We start from the raw sequence: 26038 nt of genomic DNA on the forward strand, positions 1-26038 counted from the left end.
TTAGGAGAGTTGTTCCACCCCTTTTGTCATTTTGGATGCCCTTCTCTGTACCTTTTCTAATTCTGCAATACTTTTTTGAAATGTGGTGACCAGATTTGCAGACTATACCCAATGTGCACCACAGAGCAATAAAGAGGCAACATTTAATCAAATATGGACATTTCTATTCCACTTAACCGGCCAAGCGGCTCAAGGCGGATTACAAACATAAATGAAAATGGCCAGATCCCATTTGATTACAGAGCATAAGAATCCAGCTAATATTTAAATACCTGTCAAATACTGCCCAAATAAATAGCTCTTCTGAATACATTGTACGAGGTGATTTCATGGGTTTCCCTTGGTAATTTATTCCCTAAAATCAGGTCCTCTACCTAACAAGCCCCTCTCCCCCCATTTACTAAGCCAAGCTAGCGGCGTACACTAATGCCAACACAATCCATTCACTTTGAATGGGCTGTGTTGGAACTGCAACTAGTTAGGCCCTCCTCAACCTGAGGGAATTTTTAATCTAACCTCCTGAGATAAGTGTAATGATCTAGGAGCTGAATATAGACAAATCGATATTCTTTGTTTTATTCTCTGATCTTTTTCCTAATAATTCCTAACATTGTTTGCTTTTTTGGCCACTGTCACACAAAAGATTTTAATGTATTGTCCATGATGAGGCCTAGATCTTTTTGTCTGGGTGGCAATATCTAATGTGGAACCCAGCGTTGTATAACTATAATAATTTGGATTATTCTTTCCCATACAATACAATAATAATTCTTAGAAACCACAGTTACCCAAGAGTATGTAGTTCAAGGTGTTAAAAAACAACAACAAAACGACGACTAGTACAATCACTAGGAATTGGCAAAGAAACTCCTGATTTAACAAGAAAAAATTGATAATCTCCTAAAAAGATAACTTTTGAGCTTCTGCCTAAACTGAAGATGGAAAATGTAGGTCTTACCTCATAATTTTCTTTCCTTTATTCACAGCAGATGAATCCAGAGACTTGTGGGTTAAGACCATCTACAGCAGGTGGAGAAAGAAAGCACCAAACTGAACTCAGTGTTACAGGATGGTAAGCTCCTTGGCCAGACAATATTTCTCTTAACAAAGGATAAGGTATAACCAGACATACCAGTTTCATTCCTCACAGGAATCCGAATTAACCTGAGAACTCATAGAACAAAGAACCAAAAGAGTAAGATCAAACCTAAACAAAGCACTTCAAGAGAGGGAAGGGTTCTGGATTCATCTGCTGTGACTAGAGGAAAGAAAATTATCAGGTAAGACATAATTTTTCTTTCCTTGTCATCAGGAGCAGATGAATCCAGAGAGTTGTGGGATGCAGCAAAGCAATTCTCTTTAATGGTGGGAAATAGAAACAGCCAAAGGAGAACCAACATCCCAAAAGATGACTCAGATCTTACAGCTACATCCAAGCGATAGTGCCTGGCCAAGGTGTGCATGGAGGACCAAGTAGCCAATCTATATGCTCAAGATTCCGCCCAAGACATCAACAACGCTCTGGTGGAATGAACCTGGAGCAAGGAAGGAGGTTGCCTGCCTGCAAGAATGTAAACCAAAGTAATGGCTTCCTTAACCCAATGAGCTATCAATGCCTGTGAAGCAGGACCACTGTGATTTGGACCTGCCATGAGCACAAAAATTTGACCCAAGCAACAAAACTTGTCCTTTATCTAAAAGGTACTGAAGGAGAGCACAGTGCACATCCAGACTATGCAGAGACTTAAAATCCATTCCACAATCCTCCCTCCAAAAGGGCAGAAGAAACACCGGTTGTTTTGGCGGGACGTAATGAGGTTCAGAACTGGAGTGCCCCACTTCCAAGCAATCAGTTTGATGCTATCTTGGAACAGTTGCCACTCTATGGGACATTCAGTGTCCCCGCAAAGTGCGCTGCTGAAAACTGAAGCAAATTCTTCTCTGCCCAAAGCAGAAGGGGATGCATCTTCAGTGCCTTCTGAGTGCTGCGTGTTCATCCCTGCTTCTTAATGTAAGCCACTGATGTTACACTGTCCAACAACACTTGGACTGACTTCTCCAACAGAAGGGGGCAGAAGGCCAACAAAGCATTCCAAACCACTCAGAACTCTATATGGTTGATTGTTCAAAGTGATTCCGTCTTGTTCAAGAGCATCTGTGCAGTGTGTTTGAGACAATGAGCTCCCCAACCCTTCAAGCTGACATCCATAACTATCACTATCCATGGGGAAAAGCCAATGGCGCCCCCTGAGAAGATTGCTCAACTGAAGACACCAGGACATGCTGCTCATCGCCTGAGGAGTCCAGGAAACGCAGGAATTTTAGTCTTACGATATAGAAGATCTGTGACAAGAGAGATTGCTGAAGAGGTTATAAGTGGGCCCTTGCTCAGGGCACAATACCGAGAGTCACTGCCATGGACCCAAGACTCTGGAGAAGAAATATTAAGAACTTCCAGCGCCTTAATGATGAAGAAAGGCAGCTCTTCCTTATGGAACACCCCGACTGCAGTAGGATCATCAGCCTCACCATCATTAACCAACTTCCCCTCCTCAAGAATAACAGGCAAACCAGAAGGAAGTGAAGCCATGCCCACCCTCAGACAGCAGGAGGAGGAGGAGCCACTTCCACCTCAGAAACAGCTTCCAAACAATACTTCTTAGAGGCAGAGTCCCTCTGTAAGGTCTGATCAGCTGATTATTTACTCGTTTCACCCTCAGGGTACACATGCCTGGTGAAGGAGCAGGATGAATTCAGGAGAGAAGGGCTCTCAGAAGCAATGAAGGAATCCACCCAGCCATAGCAGATAAACTGAGTCTCCAAGCAAGCAGAAGCTGATCAAATCATGAATGCAGGAAACTCACCTGTGGGAGCCAAATCAAGGCTTTTCAAAATGGCTGCAGGTGCCCAAGTAAGAGCCATGTCTATGACTGACTGCTGCAAGAAGCACGGCAACATATCCAATGCTTGGGAAGCCGATGGCTGCGCCATCTCCAGCCCGTCCTCTGTCGCATCTGATAGAGAGAGGCATGTTAAGCCCTGCCCTGACGCTGCTCTGAACTTTCCAAAGCGGGAGCAGTGCTTAACAGCATCTGCCGCAGTGAAAATAAAAAGAAAGCTAAACCGTGACCAATTAGTGCCGGGAACATTTTAAGGTGTATTCACCACCCCGAAGATTCATGGAAAAGGAACATTTCTCTGCAGAGCCTAATGCTGCCGGCAGGCCTACAGAAACCCCCTTCAAATCAGAGCCACAGGGCAGAAAAACTGCCAAGTCCCCTAGGGTCAAATTTTTTTTTTTTACCCCCTGTGAGGAAAGAGAAGGGAAGTGGCAGGAGTGACTGGGGTGGGGGAGGGACCTGGTACCACCAGGTGTTCCCGTAAAGTAGGCACCAATCAGCCTAAACACCCCCAAGCTTCATTGACTGGGAAACCCAGGACAGGAGCTATAGCCACAGAGAATGTCAGGAGCTTATGAGAGGCTGTCCGTCCATCGCCTGCTAGAGATAGAGACCATAGTGTCTGCCAGGGAGCTTACAGTCAATTTTAGTGCTCTCTATCTCTACCTACTGAAAGATAGTCTTAACCCACAAGTTTCTAGATTCATCTTGCTGCTGATTTTATTTGTTGCATTCGTATCCCACATTTTCCCACCTTTTTGCAGGCTCAATGTGGCTTACATTATGCCGTAATGGCGATCGCCATTTCCGGAATGAGAAATACAATGTGGTATTGCATTAAAGTTCATAAATGATAGACTAAGTTAGAAAGTACCGTATTTTTCGGACTATAAGACGCACTTTTTTCCTCCCAAATTTGGGAGGAAAATGGGGGGTGCGTCTTATAGTCCGAAGGTAGAGATTTCCCTCCCTCCCTCCCTCCCTCCGAGTTCGGGATCGCCTGCCTGCCCGCCCGCCCTCCCTCCCTCCGAGTTCGGAATTGCCCTCCCCCCCGGCCCTGTCACCATTTCTCCCTACTCACGCGATCTTCCCTGGTGGTCTAGTGACGTCGGGGCAGGAAAGAGCCCCCTCTTTCCTGCCCAGCGCGCTGCTCTCCATCCTCCTGTATGCAGCCTGACGGTCTCGGCGAGATTCAAAATGGCCGCCGAGACTTCAATTCTCGGCGGCCATTTTGAATCTCGCCGAGACCGTCAGGCAGCATACAGGAGGACGGAGAGCAGCGCGCTGGGCAGGAAAGAGGGGGCTCTTTCCTGCCTCGTCACTAGACCACCAGGGAAGATCGCGTGACGTGAGTAGGGAGAAGTGGTGACAGGGCCGGGGGGAGGGCGATCCCGAACTCGGAGGGAGGGATTCGGACAAGACGCACCGGAGCACCTAGGTTTTAGAGGAGGGAAAAAGGAAAATTTTTTTTTTCCTATTTCCCTCCTCTAAAACCTAGGTGCGTCTTATGGTCCGGTGCGTCTTATAGTCCGAAAAATACGGTAAGTTAGATAATAAGTTCATTTCCGGCATGAGAAATAAGGTGGTAGTGCGTTATTTCCATAGCGCTACTAGACGTACACAGCACTGTAACTAGCTATGTGATAAGGGATAGATGATGAAAAAAGAAAAAAAAAAAAACGTTTTAAACCTAAATCCTAGAGGGAAAGTGAAGTAACAGATATGTAAATGAATGCCTGGATTTACCCAAAGAAATCTAAGAGGTCCAACATACAAGCGGAAGCCATGCCATAAAGAATTCTGAAAGCAAAAGGTACATAGTTTAAATATTAACTGAGCTTCTATAGGCCAGTAGACAGAGTCTCCAAGAAAGCAGAAGCTGATCGAATTGTGAATGCAGAAAACTCGCCTGTGGGAGTCAAAGTGTGGCTTTTCTCAATCCAGTCCTCAGGGCACACCCAAGCAGTCAGATTTTCAGGATATCCACAATGAAAATGCATGGAAGAGATTTGCATGCACTAACTCCTTGATATGAAAATCTCTCATTTGCATATTCATTGTGGATACCCTGAAAACCTGACTGGATGGGTAGACCCCAAGGACTGGGTTGAGAAGCACTGCTATAGGCAACCAATGCAGCTGAATCAATAATGGAGTAACTAATCATATTTTTGATGATTTACAAATTAAATGCACAACAGCATTCTGCAACGTTTGCAACATTTTCTTTTGCTTAGCTAAACAGCGAAAACATTACAATAATCCAACTGCACCATTGTAAGAGCCTGTACCAATGTCATCAAATAAAATATATTTACGGACTCAACGAAGTACTATGTTTATAGGTTTTCCTAATCACAGTATTAATCTGTTCAGACATAGCCAAATTTGAGTCCAGGGGGAAAAGTCTAGTGGGAAAACGGAATCACCAAACTACTAGTTAAGTAACAGGTAGAGAATTTTATCTTTATTCAAGTGTATTTGTGTAAGCCCATTCTTCTATTCTGATTAAGCAATCTTGTACCAGCAAACAAATCCTCTGGGGCAGCTAGTAAAAGAGAAATAAGCAAATAATTTGATACTGCCCAGTGAGAATATTTTGCCAAGAGTAGTCAGAATATTAAAAAGAAAAGGAGATAGCAGGGATCCCTGAAAAATCTGTAAGGAAGGGCTGGAAATGGTTATACATCTCAAAACGGGCTGCAAAGTTCTGATGGGAGGTTTATATGTGGAAAAGAACAATAAGGTGGCGCATTTCATCCACTGGAAACTTTGTAAAATTATCTCATCTCTGTCCTGGAAAAGCTTTTGGGTTCATTTTCGAAAGAGAAGGACGCCCATCTTTTGACATAAATCGGAAAATGGACGTCCTTCTCACAGGGTCGTTCAAATCGGTATAAGCCCAACTGCTTTCCGTCGCAGGGACGGCCAAAGTTCAAGGGGGCGTATCGAAGGCGTAGCAAAGGCGGGGCATGGGTGTGCCTAACACTAGGACGTCCTCGACCCATAATCGAAAGAAATAAGGACGTCCCTGATGAGCACTTGGACGACTTTACCTGGTCGTGTTTTTCTTATGACCAAGGCACAAAAAGGTGCCCAAACTCACCAGATGACCACCAGAGAAAATTGGGGATCACCTCCCCTTACTCCCCCAGTGGTCACTAACCCCCTCCCATCCTCAAAAAACATCTTTCAAAATATTTTGTGCTAGCCTCTATGTCAGCCTCAGTCTCAGATGTCATACTCAGGTCCATTACAGCAGTATGCAGGTACCTGGAGCAGTTTTAGTGGATGCAGTGCACTTCAGGCAGGCGAACCCAGGCCCATCCACCCCCCTACCTGTTATGTTTGTGGAGGAAACAGCAAGCTCTCCAAAACACACTGTACCCACATCTAGGTGCCCCCCCTTCACCCATAAGGGCTATGGTAATGGTGTACAGTTGTGGGTAGTGGGGTTTTGGGGGGGCTCAGCACACAAGGTAAGGGAGCTATGTACCTGGGAGCACATTTTTAAGAAGTCCACTGCAGTGCCCCCTAGAGTGCCCAGTTGGTGTCCTGGCATGTCAGGCGGACCAGTACACTACAAATGCTGGCTCCTCCCACAACCAAATGGCTTGCATTTGGTCGTTTCTGAGATGGACGTCCTTGGTTTCCATTATTGCTGAAAATCAGAAACGACCAAGTCTAGGGACGACCAAATTTCAGGATTTGGGATTTCCTGACCGTATTATCAAAACGAAAGATGGACGTCCATCTTGTTTCGAAAATACAGGTTTCCCCGCACCTGGATGTGGACGCTTTGCGAGGACGTCCAAATTGAAACGAGAACGTCCCTTTCGATTATGCCCATCTTTAGGAAAATTATGGAAAACAATGAGCTTATAATTACCTGATAGATTCCAGCTGAAAAATGCTTGATGTAAGAAAGCCAGACTCTAGAATAGTGTTAATAACAGAGGTGTCAATGTCAAATGATTATACTGTGCATCCAGAGGAGAAAGAGAAGATGATCTTCCAAGTATCAAGGAATGCAGCCAGAGACCAAGAAAATGTGGCAGAAAGATACTGAAATATTCTCCATCAAATCGATTGCTACTGTCTTGATTAAAAGGAATTTTCAAGCACACATACATGTTATACCTTTTGAACTCAAGATGATACAGGCCCTGTAAAGATTTATTTCGCACTAAGGAGTACATCAATTTGCAACAAACATCTGTCCTAGTAATCAGAAACGACATGTTTTCAGTACTTGAGCCCCTGCAACAGCTGAACTAGGCCTTACCTTGTAACATCACTGGCTGAGTGTTCCTCTTGATGGATTTCTGAGAGAGATGAATCGCCATTACTTAAACTTTCAATGAAGGAGAGCTCTGTGCTGTTCTGCGACAGGTCTTTGGATCTACTGAGGTTTGCAAGGGAAGTTACAACATTTGCTAACGTGCTTAAATCTCCCTGACACGCTTCAACCTAGAACAGAATAGAACCCGCAATCAAGGTGGCCGCCAACACTGAAACCTTGCATCAATCATCATCTACATTTACTGAAAGCAATATAATTTTAAATGGAAATGCTCTTTCTGATAACTTTTTCAACATCTCTATGCCCGACAAATTCCATATCGATTTCTCGAGGAAATACAAATGCACCAGAGGTTAATGAGGAGCCCAAACTGAAAACCTGCTATATGGATTGAGTGTAGATAAATGTACAAGGATTAGGTCAACTCATGCAAATCCATGTCCTCTGGTGCTTTTTTCCCCCTTGGAGCTGGAATTACCAGCTTTCCAAGGCATAGTGCCACCAAAGCCCTCAACTGTATAAACTCTATTTCAGTGTTAACTCACCTTATCAGGTGCCATTAAGATGCTGGATTCACTCTTTAACTCGGACTGCTGAATATTCATTAGCATTCCAGAATCCAGCAACCCTGCTGGCCTGAAATAACAGCAATTAATTAAAAGCAGCAAAAGAAAACATGTTAAAACAAAAAAACAAAAAATAATTCTTGGAAATTTGACTCTTCTATCAACTTCGTTCCTATCTTCCCAGCTCTGGTTCTTGACAGTTCACAACAAGATCTCCACCAATTTGTGTGCCTCATGAAGGTGGTTGAAGGCGAGGCAGCAACCTACACAAATATCTGCAGGCCAATACTTGGCTCTCGATGGTCGGAGATTAAACACTGGCTCCTGTGAGCTTTTGATACCCAGATATTCAGCAACGAAACAGGTTCTAGGGGGTAAATCTATTGATCATACTACTCAATTTCTCAGAAGATTACATTGGCTCCTAGTAGGGCTAGAATTCATTTAAAACTTTTATTGTTTGTTTTTAACTATCAGGTCTGGCTCCTGATTATCTATATACGACAATCTCGCAATAGTCAGCTGGAAAGTCTCTGTGCTCCTCTCAAGAAATCAGGTTGACCATTACATCTAAATTCCAATGTCGAAAAGCTCTAAATTGGAAAAGATCTATTGTAGGCTACAATAGATCTCTCAAGCTATCAAGCAGCTTGAGAGATAAATGGCTATTATACATTGAGATGCTTTTTGAAAACATATCTGTTTGATTATTATTTACCGAGGGAATAAATTCTTTTTTAGGATGCTCTGGATTTTAAGTTCTTCTGTACTTCTGGGATGTTAGCCCACCTCTTTTAAGCTTTGTGATCTACCTTGAACCACAGAACTTGGTTAAGTGGAATATAAATGACTATATTAGATTAGAAGCCCATCCCTGGGTATAATGCAGCCAACAGCGATATTCAGACCGGTACCTGTCCTAACTTTATACACATAGTTACCTGGTTAGCAGATTAAATATTTCTGCTAACCAGATAACTCCTGGCTCTATTCCTGAACCTCCCCAGCACTGTGCCGAGAGTGCCGAAGCGATCTATGAGAACTGAGAAGGATAAGAGACTACTTCCCCAGACAATCATTCTGGATAACGGTACAATTGACAATACTATCACAACTAGACTACTGCAATGCGGTATACGTGGGGTGTAAGGAAAACACATTAAAATCCCTACAAAGCATCCAAAACACAGAAGCAAGACTCATATTCAAAAAGTCGAAATATGAAAGAGCAACCCCACTACTCAAAACGCTATACTGGCTACCAATCAAGGCGAGACTACTTTTCAAAGCTAGCAAGATACTATTTGGAATGGCACCTGCATACCTGCAAGATATGATCGCACTATCTGCAAGAAATTCAAGCCCAGAAATCAGAAACTATCTGCTACTCCACCTACTTAAATGTAGAAACATAAACGTACAAAACCATCTACACAGCAGGTTTCAGCTTCCTGGGATCCAAATGGTGGAATTCAATACCAAAAGCCACAAGAAGCATCACTAACTATCTCCAGTTTAGCCTGAAAACATACCTCTTCAAAAAATTCTACAACTAATCACATAAGCTCTATCCTCTTCCTCAGGAGGACAGAGACTCCCTCAACTTAGGACTAAGGGACTCCGCACCCGATGGGCCCGCTTTCCAAGCCTGAAACAAACTCCAAACAAACTCAGGAGGGAACCCCATGCTGCGTGAGGCCTCCCCCCCAGCGGGACTCGAAATCGGGAGGGGCTGCGGCCCCACGACCGTCTCAGCGCCCAAAAGACCCGAATCCAAGATGGCGGCGGTTCCCGCCAAAATCGGGACCGCCGCTGAAGCGCCAACCTGAGCCGCACAACTCTCCTGCGATCCCGCCGAAGGAGCCTCCGCAGCTAACACCGGTGGCGCGAGGGATGGGGCCTTGGGCTCTCCACAAAACCGGCAGGAACCGCCAGCCGCGTCAACACCCCGACGCGCGCACAGCCGGCAACGAAGGAACTTCCCCGACATACTCGCGTCTAAACAAAAAACAGCTGATTGTAACCGGCGAAGTTAAAAGAAAGAAAACCAACACTCACCGGCGCTGAATACTGACTCAGCTCTCCCAGACCGGCTGAACAACTCCGGAGACCCCGGAGTGCAGCTCCTGCAGTCCTCCACACGAGGATTTTTTTTTTTTTTTTTAAACTTTATTTGAGCCCTGCTGCTAGAATCTGAATGGCACTCAAGGCTGCAGAATTAACACTGCAGCCGAGGCACAACTCTGGCCAAAACGGGAGAGCCAGTCGGGGGGAGGGACCCGGCCACCCGGGTGTGACACCCCAGAGGGGACAATGGCAGGCCCCACCGGACCTACCAACCCCTTGCACACTACAGCGTTCCAGGCACAGGGAAGAACTGTATCACCAACTTATCCCCAGAAAATCAGGAAAAATTAACTAGTCTCACAAGATCCTACCAGACCGGACAAGCTGCACAGGCTGCATGTCTACCCTCTGCTGAGACTGAGAAAATACTGGAGATAGAGGGCTAGCACAGGTTATATGTACTCAGTTTGAAGTTAGTGTTCTCAGTCTCCCTCTGCTGGTAGGCATGCATAACCCAAGCGTCTTGACCGGTCTGGAGGGTTGCTGAGGAACATACCTCTTCAAAAAATTCTACAACTAATCACATAAGCTACACATCACCTCTTTAAGTCACAATTGTAAAACACTACTGTAATTTTACTGTACCCTGTAAGCCACCTTGAAACGAAACTTGTTTTTGGATAACAATGGGATACAAAAAAATATAAATCTAAGCAGATTTTTCAGTGGCGCTATGCAGGTAAGTGCTGCTGTGCTGAACCTATTTAGGTAGGAGCCCACTGAATAATTGGATCCTAGGTTTTCAGCTGTGCTAAAGTGATGCCAAAAATAAAATACAAAAAAAAAAAAAAATTGTACTAACTGTAAAACCTGAAGCATGACAGTGCAGAGTACAGGTGGGCGTTATCATGAAGACACCTACCGGATCGTTTTGGTGTCTGTCACAAACGTGGTGGTTGCAGCCAGAGGGCTGCGCAGATCTTTCCGGATGTAGATCTTCTCTGTCGATGCAGCGCAGTTGGAGGCCTTTTCTCGGGAGACCTCAATAGGCTTTCGCTCGCACTGAACAGCTGTGGGGAAACAGGAAGGTTATCAGACTTTGCAATTCTTTATATTGTTACTATGTAAGCCGCATTGAACCTGCCATGTGTGGGAAAGCGCGGGGTACAAATGTAATAAATAATCAAACATATAAATGGCAAGTGACCGGACTCGCCTGCAAATGTGCACTAGAGACTCCCCTCTCTGTCCCGCCCTCGCGTCAAGACGTGAGGACGTCAGAGGGCGGAACAGAGAGGGAAACGGAGTCGGACAGTCGGGTGCTGCCGCTGCAGCCTGGAAACAAACATCGCGCGCACCAACCTCCACCCTTCCCTCTCATCCCCGCCGCCGCTCCCGCCCACCTCCGTATCTGAGCGGCGGCGAGGAGGGTAGCTGGAAATCTCGCCCGGGCTTAACGGCTAGTAATAATAAAGAGTAAGAGCCAAACTCATTTACACTCAGCAAAGAAGAAATAAAGACAGGATCAGCTGGGATTCACTTCTCTTACTGAAAGTGCACTTGACTAAAAGCAAAAAATAAGAGCAAAACAGTGCAGGTCAAGGAGAATAAGGGATCGATAGGGTTCTCCTAGTCTTTTACAATTACCTGGAATATGGAGAGGACAATTTTCAAAGCCTTTTACATGACTAAGTTGTGATTTACATTTTAAGCTACCGTATGTGAAAAATGCCCTTAATGTACCTAGAAGTATATGCAATGTTCCAAAAAAAAGGCATTCGCTTTCAGCTGTTGTTTGTTCCTCGGGACATGTTTAGGTCAAAGGGTAGGCGACATTTTTAATAAACCTGCATGTATTATTTTCCATGAAAACTGTAAACGTAGAAAAAGCAGGAGCACACGTCCATGAGTATTTTGAAAATTGATCCACAGTCCACTTGTAAAAGTGCCCTTGGACTCAAATGTTGACTTCCCAATAGGCAGAGTAGGCAACCATTTATGGATGGCTTTCTGCCTGTGTTAGCGTCTCAGCAGTACAGGTTACCTCCGTCACTGGAATATAGCTCTACTGTTGGTGGCTGCATCATTGCACTATAGAGACAATCCCTCCTCCAGCTAGCTATGAGACTGGAGGGAGAGCCCCATCCCATTAAGCCAGGCATGGACATCTAGTCACCATTCCTTAACTTTGCTCTCATATAGACAGTTTGAAAACTATTAAAGCCCAAAGTAATTAACTGGGTTCAGGGAAAAAGAGCTGCATCTGGCCAGGTCATTTTTCAGCTCTTTTCAAATCTCTCATATGTGACTAGCCCTAAACGTCAAGTTATGCCTTTGAGTGAAAAGTTGGCCAACAGTTCTCTGGCAACCCCCAAAATCTCATAATTCTAGTTTATGAATTTTAGCTCCAGGGACCAACAACCTGCATAGGAAAGAGAAAGAAACTGAATCAAAAACTTTTAAGGGGATTTAAACCAATTCCAGCTCCTGAATACAACAAACCAGGCCTGATTTCCATCCCTAGCACTAAAAGGCATAAAGGGCTCTGCAGAAAAACAGGGGTTGTCCACCTATTAATTCTGTTCTTTATTTACTTCTTTCCTGTAATGATTTCAAGTTGACAAGCAGAAGAAAGAACAAATAAAATAGCATTCTATAGTTGCTGGCTGTCAGAATTGACAGGGTTAATCTCTCGCTGCTCTAAGCTAGTGAGGATACACAGAGATTGCTGGTACTGCTGCAGCTACCGAGTTTCGGTGGACAAGGACAGAGAAAGAAGCTTACGGCAGACGGTTACAGGCTTAGGGTGAAAGCAATCATCACATCTGAGAGTAAGTGACATAGAAAGTCTCATTGCAATCTGTGCAAGTCTCATTGCTCATAAGCTGCGTGACTAAGGAGAAAGCCATTATGGCCCCAGCTGATTTCATGAAGCCAATTTAGAAAAGGTGGCTTATAGATTGTAAATGATTATTATTAACTGCAAAAAAGGAGGAACTTTCAGATAAATTTGAATTCGTTATTGATTTTTCATGTCCCATTTTTTTTTTATGGCGATGCAAGTTGAGTTCTATCAAAGAGGGTGATGAGAGAACTAGAAAAGGTGCAGCGAAGGGCGACAAAAATGATAACGGGGATGGGATGACTTCCCTATGAAGAAAGACTAAGGAGGCTAGGGCTTTTCAGTTTGGAGAAGAGATGACTGAGGGGAGACATAATAGAGGTATATAAAATAATGAGTGGAGTGGAACAGGTGGATGTGTAGCGTCTGTTCACACTTTCCAAAAATACTAGGACTAAGGGGCATGTGATGAAACTACAGTGTAGTAAATTTAAAATAAATAGGAGAAAATGTTTCTTCACCCAACGCGTAATTAAACTCTGGAATTCGTTGCTGGAGAACGTAGTGAAGGCGATTAGCTTGGCAGAGTTTAAAAAAGGGTTGGACAGTTTCCTAAAGGACAAGTCTATAGACTGCTACTAAATGGACTTGGGAAAAATCCACAATTTCGGGAATAACTTGTATAAAATGTTTGTACGTTTGGGAAGCTTTGCCAGGTGCCCTTGGCCTGGATTGGCCGCTGTCGTGGACAGGATGCTGGGCTCGATGGACCCTTGGTCTTTTCCCAGTGTGGCATTACTTATGTACTTATGTCCTCTACTTGGCTCACTTTTATTACATAGAGCAGTGATTTAACCTATTGTGATGTCATAGTGGCTCATTCCACCAATAAGAGCCAACCTCATTAGTGATGTCACAATGGCTTGATTGTATAGAATGTTTGTACGTTTGGGAAGCTGCCAGGTGCCCTTGACCTGGATTGGCCACTGTCGGGGACAGGATGCTGGGCTCGATGGACCCTTGGTCTTTTCCCAGTGTGGCATTACTTATGTACTTATGTCCTCTACTTGGCTCACTTTTATTACATAGAGCAGTGATTTAACCTATTGTGATGTCATAGTGGCTCATTCCACCAATAAGAGCCAACCTCATTAGTGATGTCACAATGGCTTGATTGTATAGAATGTTTGTACGTTTGGGAAGCTGCCAGGTGCCCTTGACCTGGATTGGCCACTGTCGGGGACAGGATGCTGGGCTCGATGGACCTTTGGTCTTTTCCCAGTATGGCATTACTTATGTACTTATGAGAAATGAGTGACCCTCTATTGTTATAGGGGCAAGATATATGTGAGCTCTCTTTTTTTTTAAATCAAAAATATCAACTGTATTTTCAAAAACAACATCACATGCACATTTTTAATTTGTTTACACCATTATATGTGACAGAGGTTTTTGACAGCAACAGGGCACAATCCAGTTCTCACCGAAGCACAGCGTTAACTCTATAGAAAAACTAAAAGGTGTAATTTCAAAGCACTTAGACTTACAAAGTTACATAGGAACCTCTGGAACTTTGGAAGTCTAAGTGCTTTGAAAATGAGCCCCTAGGTAAACTGTTTTAGTTTGTCTTAACCTAAATCCCTTTTCCTTTTTCCTGCCTGTTGTGCACAGTTTATGCATGTTTTTCTTTTCACCGTTCTACTTTTCTAAAAAGTTATTTAGCTTATTAGTTCTGTGTCCATGACTTATCAGTGATCCAGTACAGCAAGATGCTATACTATTCTATTCTTGGGAATGTGAATGCAAATATCTTTATAAGAACTGTGTAGCCCTGGGATTGTGGAATCAAAGTGTCCTAAGAAACCATCAGAGGAGAGTCTGTAAGCAGACTACTTGCCCAGAGGTAAGAAGCTAGCTGCTGGAAGAGAGATAACTTTGACAGAAGCATGCGTACAGCATTTGTCGGCTCTCTCAGAAGTCGAAGAGTTCAGCCCCAGTGGGTGTCAGGGATAACATACAGGAGTTACATGACATGATGCCTCACATACCAAAAAAACCAAACAAACCGATTTTACTGATATGCTGTTGTCTTGCCAACCTTTACAGGTCTTCCCCAGATCCGACGGCACTTACAATCCTGCTTCATTCCGAGCTCAATACACCTCTGCAGCCGGCAGTATTGACAGCGGTTCCGGTGGTGCTTGTTGATGATACAATCTTTCGACCCTCGGCACGTGTAGACTAAACTCTTGCGGATGCTCCTTTTGAAGAAACCTTTACACCCTTCACAAGTCACTGCTCCGTAGTGGCGCCCTATTTCAAGGTTACAAAAAAATCAATGTGAGCATTAAGCATACTATCTTCCTTCTATATTTATTTTAAGAATAAATTAACTGTACACAATTGATGCAGCATTTAAAGCATGCTAGTCATTGGCACTACTGTGCATGGGATCTGAGCTCAGGCATCTCACCAGTTCAGACTGGTGGAACTCTGGTGCATCAAGGAAGGGATACATTCAAGATACAGGGGAGAAATAGATGGTTGTGATAAAGGGACAATAGCATGAGTAAGAGAAGAATGTTTGCTTCCAACTCTGTAGCGCAGTTGGTGATGGTGAAGAATATGTTTGCAAACAAAAAAAACAGCACCACGGGCCTTTAAAAATGGAACACAGTTCTTTAATGAATGAGCCTTGACTAAAAGACCCGACAGAAAGTGAAAGTGCCTTGGTGCTTTGTAGCTTTTACTATATGAGACGTGGGGTAAGGAATAATATATTGTAGAGGAATATATTCGAGTTATTCCCCAAGTTTTCCACGTCATCACTGTGACCCCTGACGCAGGTGCTAGTCACCGAAACACGGCCCATGTCGGGTCTTTTTGTCAAGGCTCATTCATTAAAGAACTGTGTTCCATTTTTAAAGGCCAGTGGTGCTGTTTTTCTTTGTTTAGTCTTTATCTTCCATCATTTAATGTGTTATCTTTGGATACAGAAAGTGAAAGTGCCTTGGTGCTTTGTAGCTTTTACTATATGAGACGTGGGGTAAGGAATAATATATTGTAGAGGAATATATTCGAGTTATTCCCCAAGTTTTCCACGTCATCACTGTGACCCCTGACGCAGGTGCTAGTCACCGAAACACGGCCCATGTCGGGTCTTTTTGTCAAGGCTCATTCATTAAAGAACTGTGTTCCATTTTTAAAGGCCCGTGGTGCTGTTTTTTTTGTTTGGACTTTAGTTTGTACTTCGTTCCCTCTCTTTTGTTATATCGAAGAATATGTTTGCGCAAGACGTCAGAGGAAGCGATACAGAAATGCCACAGAGGACCATATCATGTGCTGCTGCCAGCACCCTAGTGCACCAAAGCAGAGTCTGGAAAGGGTTTGGGGTAGCAGTCTCCAGGTTCCTCAGCACATAACCTGTTGCCCCGAAAGTAAGACATCCCCCGAAAATAAGACCTAGTAGAGGTTTTCCTGAATTGGTAGATATAAGGCCTCCCCCGAAAGTAAGACCTAGCAAATTTTTGTTTGAAAGCAGGGCCGCCGAGAGCCAGACAAGGCAGCCCCCCCACCCGAGGTCGCCGGGCCCCCCTCCACCCACCCGGAACTAACCTTAAACGCCTCCTTTCACCTTCGCAGCAAGCAGCAGCAGGTCAGACCTCTCCTTCCTTCCGTGCCCCGCCCTCGCGGACGTTACGTCAGGCGAGGGCGGGACACGGAAGGAAGGAGTGACCTGCCCTGCTGCTGCTTGCTGCGAAGGTGAAAGGAGGCGTTTAAGGTTAGTTCTGGGAGCGACGGAGGGCGGGCGGGCCAACCCCGATGTTTCCTCGAAAAATAAGACAGCCCCTGAAAATAAGACCTAGCGCATTTTGGGGGGCAAAAATTAATATAAGACAGTGTCTTATTTTCAGGGAAACACGGTAATGTTTATACCAGCATCAGATCACACAGCAATCAAACCCAGTTACTGAGGACAACACAGATTCTGCACTGCCCTTTACTCAGCGTGATTTACCTTCAGCGGGAGTACCTGGAGACTGTATAGACTGATATACAGGGACTTGCTGTATCCAGTCAACAGCAACCCCTTTGTATACCTTGATTGCATTTGAACCCTAAGCAGTACCACAGACCAGTGTCTATGCTGTACACATCACCAATGTGCCAGGTAAACCATGCCTAAAAATGTCTACTTGACTTGGATAAAAGATACTGCAGCAACCTTGCTCACAGTTCTACCCTGTAAGTGCACGTTTCAGTATACTAGATCAAGGAAAATAATGTTGGAATGCTCTAAGATAAATTAGCAATTTCCAAACACTGACCTGGACAAAATTAACTGAAGCATCTTTCAAGAAATTACCTGAAGCCCTGTCTCCACAAACTACACAGAGATCAAAGACCGGTTTGTTTGGGGTCTGGTCCAAGGAAGAAGGCCCTGTTAAAATCTAAGACAGAGAGAAAAAGAATATATATGTTTGTTTCAAAATAAAATTTCCCTTGAAAACCCATCACCATCATGCCCAGATCCTATCTGCCTCCACTGCATGCAAATCTGTCTCATGAATATTCATTGTGGATATCCTGAAAACCTGACTGGCTGGGGTGCCTACAGGACCAGGTTTGGGAACCACTGGTCTAGTCCAGATGAAGAGGACACTGAAGCGCAGACTCTACCGCCTATGTCTTTGCACCTGAGCCACAGGATACCATAAAGGCACTTAAAATTGGCCTCACAAACTCCAAGGCATAATTGTGAGATACCACCTCCAGCACCCATTACTTAGAGATGATGTTGGCCCACTTGTGATGAAATTGTAACAGTATCTCCTACTTGCACCAATGAGGGGCCCAGTAAATCCTCAATGTGGCCATCTAGGGTCCCAGAAGGGGCTAGAAGTACCTGCTTCTCTTGGTTTTCTGGGTCCACGAAAGGAAGGTGCCTTGGAAGGCCTGTTTGGCATGGAGGAAGAACCCTGACCTGCGCCTGCCAAAACCTCTGACCTGTGACATGCCTGCCAAGGAATTGAATATCCCTCCATTGCCAATTCTTTGGAAATCTCCAAGGCAGGGTCTACTCCAGGTCCTTGACCACCTTCTTGAGATTGTCTCCAAACATCAAGCAATGCTGAAAGGGTGGCTTACTTAACTGTGCCTTGGTTGCCACATTGGCATAGCTGCTGTATGACTCGCACACAGAACTCCTCACCCCCCACCACCTGGCTCTGCTGTTCCCCTTCTCTTTAAGGTTTCCAGTGTAGCATTTTTTTATGTTCATTTTTTTTTCTTCAAATAACTTTATTCCCCTGACAAACAAGGGAATACAGTCTGAGCCATCCCGCTTTTCTTCAGTTTTTTGTTTATTTTACATTTGAAGAGAGTTAAGGAAAAGCTCACCAACAGGATATGGGGAGGGGAGGGGGACCCAGTGTCCCCCTTTGGCTCAGACTCTTCAAGGCCAGAGGCAGAAGCCACTTCAATCCAAAATCCATGGGCTACGGCTTGGGGCTTGGAGGTGGAGAGGAATGAACACCTACCTCTACACTCTACTAGGGTAAAGTCTATGGACTGAACCATAGGAGCAAGGTCATTAGGCTCAGCCTCAAAATGCAGGCCACAGTTTGCACTATGGGGAGCTAGCTCCAGCCCTACCACCTTTCCATCTGCAGGAGGTAGAAAAATACTGGACAGACTGCCAGGAGGCACCAGCCCTTATACTGGTGATGTCACTGAAAGTTCAGTATCTTTACCTCCATCTGCTGGTAGGAAAGGGACATAACCCAATGGTATGGACTGGTCTAGCAGGGACAATGAAGAATGTATTTTAAGTAGAGGATTCTGAGTGTATTACAAGAAAATAAGACTGCATCTATGAGACATCTTTCAGTACTGCTTTACAATCCTTGGAAAGAGCAGACATTGGGCACATGATGATGTTAGGCATGGATCATCATACAGTCTCTGGTCCTGATACTATTAAACTGCTTAGTCCAAAGTCAGAGAAAACTCATTTAGTTTCAACTGGAAGTTCTCTCTGTCAGCTGCCACTAGCAGACCACCTTGAACACATATGCTCTAGGTTTTCCCCTCACTGCTCTAGTTTTGCTAAATGAAAAGGAAGAAAGCCAATGAAGAATCCCTGCCCATCTTCCTTATGATCAGATGCTCTCGAGCAAACATAAACAATGCCACAGAGTAGACCACGGATGAGGAGAAGCATGGCTTACTGCTTCATTAAAAAAAAAGGTGCCTCCACCCATGAACCCTCCCAGGGAAGGGCCAGAAATTACTCAGAAGCATTACTGAATTTGCTGCTTAACAAAAGCTCTTCGGAACAAAACATTGGAAAAAAAAAAAAAAAAGGTTATATACAAGGAACCAGATTTTAACATGTTCCTTGTCCACTACTGATATCAAAAGGTTTGGTTTTTTTTTTACTTACCAATACATGAAAAGCCCCCTACGACCCTCATCTATCACTGTAATTGTTATCTTCTCTCCAGGACCTCCATTTAACAATGCTGCTCCCTGTTCCCTTCCATATCCACAGCGCATCCCAAAGTGCACACAACATTTGTTTTTTTTACATCACTTTACAAAAACTGTCAATGTTCAGATTCAGACCACTGGGATATTACAGCCTTGACCATACCCCTTGACCCTGCTCATGTTACACTTGTGTATGACTTGTTACAGCTTTCAAATACGCTATAACTAATTCTTTGTGACAAATACTGACAGGCTCCCTACTTCTATTTGTTCTAAACGAAATAGCTCCCTGTCAGTGATTGAGTACTTTTTAAGACTATTTAGTTTGAAAGACATTGAATAAACATGAAATTCAGTGTTTGTTAGTCACAGAAAAGCCACAATCCCAGTTGGGTTCAATTAGAATTACATTTTATAGAGCATTTTTATTTAGTTACTGCTCGATCTTGGATTTTACCATAACTTTATGGAACCAGTTAGCTTTAGATTTAAGACAAGAATCCGCTTTAGTTAGGAAGAATTTAAATGCAGTACTGTCTAGTACGGCCTTCCCATCTAGGGGGTAGAATATTTTGTATTATATATTATTGACCAGTATAAGTTGGTGTCGTGTCATAATTTATGAACATTTTTACTGTAACTCACCCATCATTTTTATAGGTGATCACATCTAGAAGGAATGGCAACTGAGTGGCAAATTTAATTAATTAAAATGGTCATTAGAGTATCACAAAATGCACTGTGCAAAACAACTAAAACCACTGTCTTCAGGAATTATCTGATTTAACGAGATCTCCAGGACTACTCTACCTGGATATGCTGTGGAGAAACATCAGGGGTTGCAAAGAACAGCTGGTTGATGCTCGCAGAATCCGGCGTGGACAGGTAAACTTTTCCTTGGGCAGAGTCTTGCCTGGCAACGATCACCTTGTTCGGGGTACAGGCACCAGAGTTTGTCAGGATATACTGTTTGCCCGCTGTGCTCTGATCAAGTGCTGTTACAATCCGAATCTTCTGACCCGTCTGTTGATCTGTGACAATCTGGTCAAACAGGGTTTTTAACTCAGATTTTCATACCGTTTTTATTTCCCCTGCATTTCATCAAGTAAGTCTCCCAAAACCTGGCTTTTGGGTCCATTACAAGAAACTCTGCATTGCTTCTGCTTTACCAATGTACAATTTTGCTACAACTACTGATATTAATTTAAAAAATAGAAAGGTAGGAGCTAAATTTGAATTTATCACAAACAATTGAAGATGAACTATGTGGAGTACAACCTGCTACATTAATTATAGACTTTGTCCTACAGCCGGATCGGGACTGGATCTTGAAAACTTTCTTTAAACATAGACATGAAGTCTTTCTGAATTGCAAAGTCAAAGTATTTCCTGATATTGCTAGACAAACTCAGAAAAGACGTCAGTCTTTTTTGAAACTTCGTGATCGTGTATTGTCACAGGGGGGAATTTTCTGGCTTAATTTTCCTTGCAAATGTGTTGTTAAATTTCAATCAATTAAATATGTTTTCTTTGAGAGTGATCAGTTAGCAAAATTCCTGGACTCCAGACAAGAACCAGCCGTAAACTCTCTTGTGCTTCCTCCATTAGTATCTACTCCGTGATAGGATAAGTGGGAACATGTTCTACTCATTTTTTCCTATGTTAACCAATTTTTGAATTGTGCCTTGCCTATAATTGTGGACTTTAGCAGTAATTATCATTTAATAAATTTTCTTTATAAAATATTTTCTTGTATGGTATGGTAATACTCCTTTTCTGTACAAGTGTATCTTGTAAAATTCATTAAAATTGCAAATAAAAAAAATAAAAAAAAAATAGAAAGGTGGTGAAATGTCTTTCTTCAGCTTTGAATAACACAACCAACCCTTTAACTATGTCACTGCTTCAGTCACGCAACCGTTAAAATAAACAAAATCAGCTTCTAATTCTATGGTGTTTAAATAGTTTGAAAATGATTTTTACCAAAGAACTGTGATTTCAATAAGTCGTCTTAAAAACAGCAAATTACGATGCTTTCTAGATGCCATTTCCATCCAAATATTACCAGCAGGTGCAAACAGATCTCTGTTTGACATATTTAATCACTGAGCAATCAGCTCGCTCTCAGCAAAAGAGGTGGCTGTTGATGTAGGTTCTCAACCCAAGCCTGGCACTTTTATTAGGATTTACCACCTTTTTGAAGGAATTCACTCAAGGCGCTGTACAGTAAGAGTAGGTCAAACATGAGCAATAGGCAATTACAGCAGTAAAAATATTCAAATGACAATACAAAGTATGGTATGGTATACTACTTACAATGTCAACACAATATGTAATAGAGCATTATAATTGATAGGGAAGGGTAAATCAAAGATGTAACAAATATATAAGGTAAGGCAGTAGGAACAGTTAGAAAGTAAGGTGACTGATTTAAATAAAGTTGCACATGAGGTCAGAGAGATGGTTAAATGTTATCTCAGCTAGGGTAGGAGTGGATAAACTGCAGTACGTGCAGCCTGAGTCACTCCTTGTGTGTGTGAGTGAGACTAACACTTCTGTAATTTGAGCACTGCTGCCTCAAAGAGGAATAACCCCTTAGGTACTGCAACACCTGAAAACCAGCTCAAGAACAGATCCCGAGAGTTTGCTCTGTCCCCATCTTCTCTGACACTGTCACTGCAGTATCTGGATTGAGTTTAAAGAATGAAGCATGGCTCATATAGGAGAATATTCCTTCCCAATGCCAACTGTGTGAATCTCAGAGTAACAAAGGAAATATTCTTTCACAGGATGGTATATACATAGGATTAGGTATGGACACTTCATCACTACGGACATTTTATCACTCAACACTTCACCAGGCATTTAAGCTAAATGTATTCATATTATATGCGTGCAAAACTTGCCAGCACCACCAATGCCTGTTCCTTTTCACCTAAATATGAGTCGTGATAAAACTCCTTGCACATAACAATTTTCGTGAGGCTCCTATTTAGGCACAGAACAGTGTTTTCACCATCAAAATCTAGGCACCTCCTTCTACTCTCTAAGGGGAGGATTTTGCACTTAAAATCCGTTTTATGAACACACAAAAAAAAAACGTTTAAAAAATGACCCCAAGAGTTACATAAATAAATCTAAGCATTCTAACAAGGCGGCATGCCTTTTTACATAACTCACTTGGAGTCATATTCAGGACCTCATTTATGTGCAAAGTTTAGCGATGCTCATATTTAGATGCAAATGAGCAGGTGCCAATCCCCCCCCCCCCCCAAAAAAAAAAAAAATTTACTGCAAGTTTTTGGGCATATAATGTTAATATGTGGTAAACTGTCTCAGTGATGAAGTGTCATTAACCCCATAGGGCAACCTCCCAGTAGAGGAAACCAAGCCTAACAAAATTCAAGAAAGCCTAGGATAAGCACAAATGATCCTAAGATGAGAGAGGAACAAGGAAAAGACAAGAAACCAGGTATGTTCTGCAGTACTGCATCAAGAATGGGCATATTAGACAGTTTTTAGAGGCTGTCATTTTCTGTGTTTCCGTAAGTTGGGAGGTGACCTTGGGAACTGAGGGGGAAAAAGTAACTTTATAGCACATCATCTGTGTACCTTTTCCTTCCATCTCCCTATCAAGTAACAAACAGAGAATAGGAAACTGACACCCCAAGACATATATTTAAGAAAATACCCAAAAAGTGAGACAATGGTGGTATTTGTTCTTACCTGCTAATTTCCTTTCCTTGAATCCAGCTACACCACTCCAGATGACTGGGTTGTGCTCCCCAACCAGCACATGTAGGCAGAAATTTTCAATGAAATCACCAGAATAAGAGGTTGTGCAGACCTGGAACTTGACAATATACTATTGACAAAGCAGATCTGAAACAACTCAACCACATTAGAGATCAAATCATACGAATTCATCTTGTGGATCAGCATTATGAAGCCACAATATGCATTACCAGTACAGACCAACTTTATGGAACAATCGACTATATGGACCAGTCTATGGATGCACTTTTACAAACCAACTTTATGGATCAATTTAACGGAGCAATATTAAGGAGCCATATCACAGGTCAAATTATAGACCAATATTATGGAGAGATATTCCAGAGACGGGAAGGCGGTAGAACTAGAGGACATGAATTGAGGTTGCACTGGGGTCAACTCAGGAATAACATCTGGAAGCACATTTAACATGGAGAGAGTGGTAGATATCTAGACTGCCCTCCCGAAGGAGGTGGTAGAGATGAAAATGGAAACGGAATTCCTAAAATGCATGGGATAAACACAAAGCAATCCTGTATGGAAAGAGAATGGAACCAAACTAACTTAGCCAAACAAAATTAGTGGTGCTTAGATGGCAACTTCAGTGATTGGGGAAATACAGCCAGTGCCGGGCAGACTTCTATGGTCTGTGCCCTGATCATGGCTGGACAAATCTGGATGGCAGCTCCAGTAGTTGGGGAACAATGCCAGTACCAGGTAGACTTCTACTGTCTGTGCCCTGAAAATGGCAAGGACAAATCAAGATCAACTATGCATATGCAATATCGCATCATACCATATGCTAGTTCGTACTGTTGGTCAGACTGAATGGCCCATACAGGTCTTTATCTGCCATCATCTACTATGTTATTATGATGCAACATTATGGAGCACAAATTGCAATAACATGGTGGATCCATCTTTGAATCCAGCTTATAGAAGTACAATATGGATGATCTGTATGGACAAACATTATAGCCATTTCTATACACAACATTATGGATCACCCTGCAGATTAAGATATGGATCAATATTATGGGGTCACATTATAGATTTATATTAGGGAAGAATTAAACAACTCTAGGACCAAAAGAATAGACCAACCCTATGGCTCAAGATGGTGGGTAAAAATTATGGCTCAGCATTAAAGACTAACATTATAACCCAATAGTATGAACCAGCAAAATGGACCAGCATTGTGGGTATGACTATATTTATTTATTTGTAACACTTGTATCCCACATTTTCCCCACCCACTAGCAGGCTCAATGTGGCTTTCATATTACCGTAAAGGCGATCGCCAAGTCCGGTGGGAGTAAACCAATACGATTTGAAGTAAGGGTCAGGTAAGGGGAGGGTATTAAGGTACAATAAGGGTCAAAGATAGTAAGGAACATATAATGTCCAATACAATCTAAGGTTGCAGAGTTGAGGCATCTAAGTTGGGTCGGTTGAGTAGGCCTTGCAGAACAGGTAGGTCTTTAATGATCTTCTGAAGTTTAGATGGTCATAGATCGTTTTCATAGTCTTTGGTTATGCATTCCACATTTGTGTGCCTAAATAAGAGAAATTGGATGCATAAGTTGATTTATATTTGAGTCCTATGCAGCTTGGATAATGGAGATTCAAATAAGTACTTGATGCTCTGGTCCTGTTTCTGATCGGAAGATCTATCAAGTCAACCATGTATCCTGGGGTTTCACCATAGATAATCTTGTGGATCAAAGAGCAAATTTTGAAGATAATACGTTCCTTGATAGGGAGCCAATGCAGTTTTAATCGGCGAGGTTTGGAGCTATCAAATCTTGTTTTGCCAAATATCAACCTGGCAGCTGTGTTTTGGGCTGTCTGGAGTTTCTTCATAAACTGTTCTTTACATCCCGCATATAATCCATTGCAGTAATCTGCATGGCTCAGAACCATAGATTGAATCAAGTTATGGAATATTTTCCTCGGGAAATAAGGTCTTAGACGTTTAAGTTTCCACACAGAATGAAACATCTTCTTTATAATGGAGTTAAATTGGCTCTCAAGTGTAAGGTGGCGATCAATTGTAACACCTAAAATTTTGAGGCTATCAGAAACCGGAAGAGAATGATCAGGAGTGTTTAGGGTTGTGGGTTTATAATTATTGTATTGGGATGAGAGGATAAGACAATGTGTTTTTTCAGTGTTTAATTTCAATTGAAATGAATTTACCCATGAGTCCATGATGTTCAGACTTCGCATGATATCGTTGGTGATTACAGAAAGGTCATGTCTGAAAGGGATGTACATTGTGACATCGTCTGCATAAATGAACGGGTGAAGACCTTGATTGGATAAGAATTTAGCCAGAAGAGTGACTAATACAGTTTCAGTACTATGGAAGGGGCGGAATCCTGACTGTGATTCATGTAGTAATGAGAACTTGTCCATATATCAACATTAAAGACCTAATATAGACTCCACATCAGTATAGAAGCTGTCTTCCTGAGTGGGTCCTGGACTGGCCTAGCAGGATTCAAGAAAAGGAAATTAGCAGGTTAGAACAGATTTCACCATCCTAATCGTCCTGTTAGACCACTCCAGACAAGTGGGACGTACAAAAGCTTCAAAGGCCCTGGGTGGGAAGACGATAAGTACCTGCTAGACACCATCCTTGCATGGCGCCATCCCTCAAATCCAGAACTCCCCCTTATGATGGCTATACCAAAGGGGGAGGGGAGGAAAGGGAAAAGGAGGGACAGCCAGGCAGGTGCCTAGACTACAGCTGCACTACACCCCGCACCCAGCCTTGCCAATGGTAATGAATAAGCAACCAAAAACAGGGCATACTGATGACCCTTTCATCTGATCCCTGACTGGAGAACCATAACATAGTTCTGCTATTATGCTGTTTCCCCATGCAAGAAAGTGCTCATTTGAGTCAACTGTATAGTTCAACCCTTGAAACGAGAAAATAAACCCTACGAACTGGAAAGACTATCTGTAATTTGCACGACACCCCCAGCAACTATATAGATACCAGAACCGTGGCACCTACAAAACAAGATGCCTGGCTTGAGCACAGCATGTCCAATACTGCTATGCAGATCAAGCCCCAGGGCTGTAC

The 26038-nt window shown here is 43.0% G+C and overlaps 1 protein-coding gene across 4 annotated transcripts in view; it reads right to left on the bottom strand.

Annotated features, from left to right (window-relative positions):
* NR2C1 (nuclear receptor subfamily 2 group C member 1) overlaps positions 1-26038 on the bottom strand; it is a 68531-nt gene that overhangs the window by 13904 nt on the left and 28589 nt on the right. For 3 of the 4 annotated variants that reach the window (XM_030214212.1, XM_030214214.1, XM_030214213.1), the window contains 6 exons: positions 19981-20211; positions 17045-17129; positions 14812-14991; positions 10759-10906; positions 7749-7839; positions 7186-7370 (listed from right to left, as the gene is read on the bottom strand). In XM_030214212.1, the coding sequence (XP_030070072.1) occupies positions 7186-7370; positions 7749-7839; positions 10759-10906; positions 14812-14991; positions 17045-17129; positions 19981-20211 (920 nt within the window). The remainder of the gene's footprint in view (positions 1-7185; positions 7371-7748; positions 7840-10758; positions 10907-14811; positions 14992-17044; positions 17130-19980; positions 20212-26038) is intronic. The other variant, XM_030214215.1, reaches the window with a different exon arrangement.

This window comes from Microcaecilia unicolor, chromosome 9, assembly GCF_901765095.1.
Source record: "Microcaecilia unicolor chromosome 9, aMicUni1.1, whole genome shotgun sequence".
Classification (NCBI taxonomy): domain Eukaryota; kingdom Metazoa; phylum Chordata; class Amphibia; order Gymnophiona; family Siphonopidae; genus Microcaecilia; species Microcaecilia unicolor.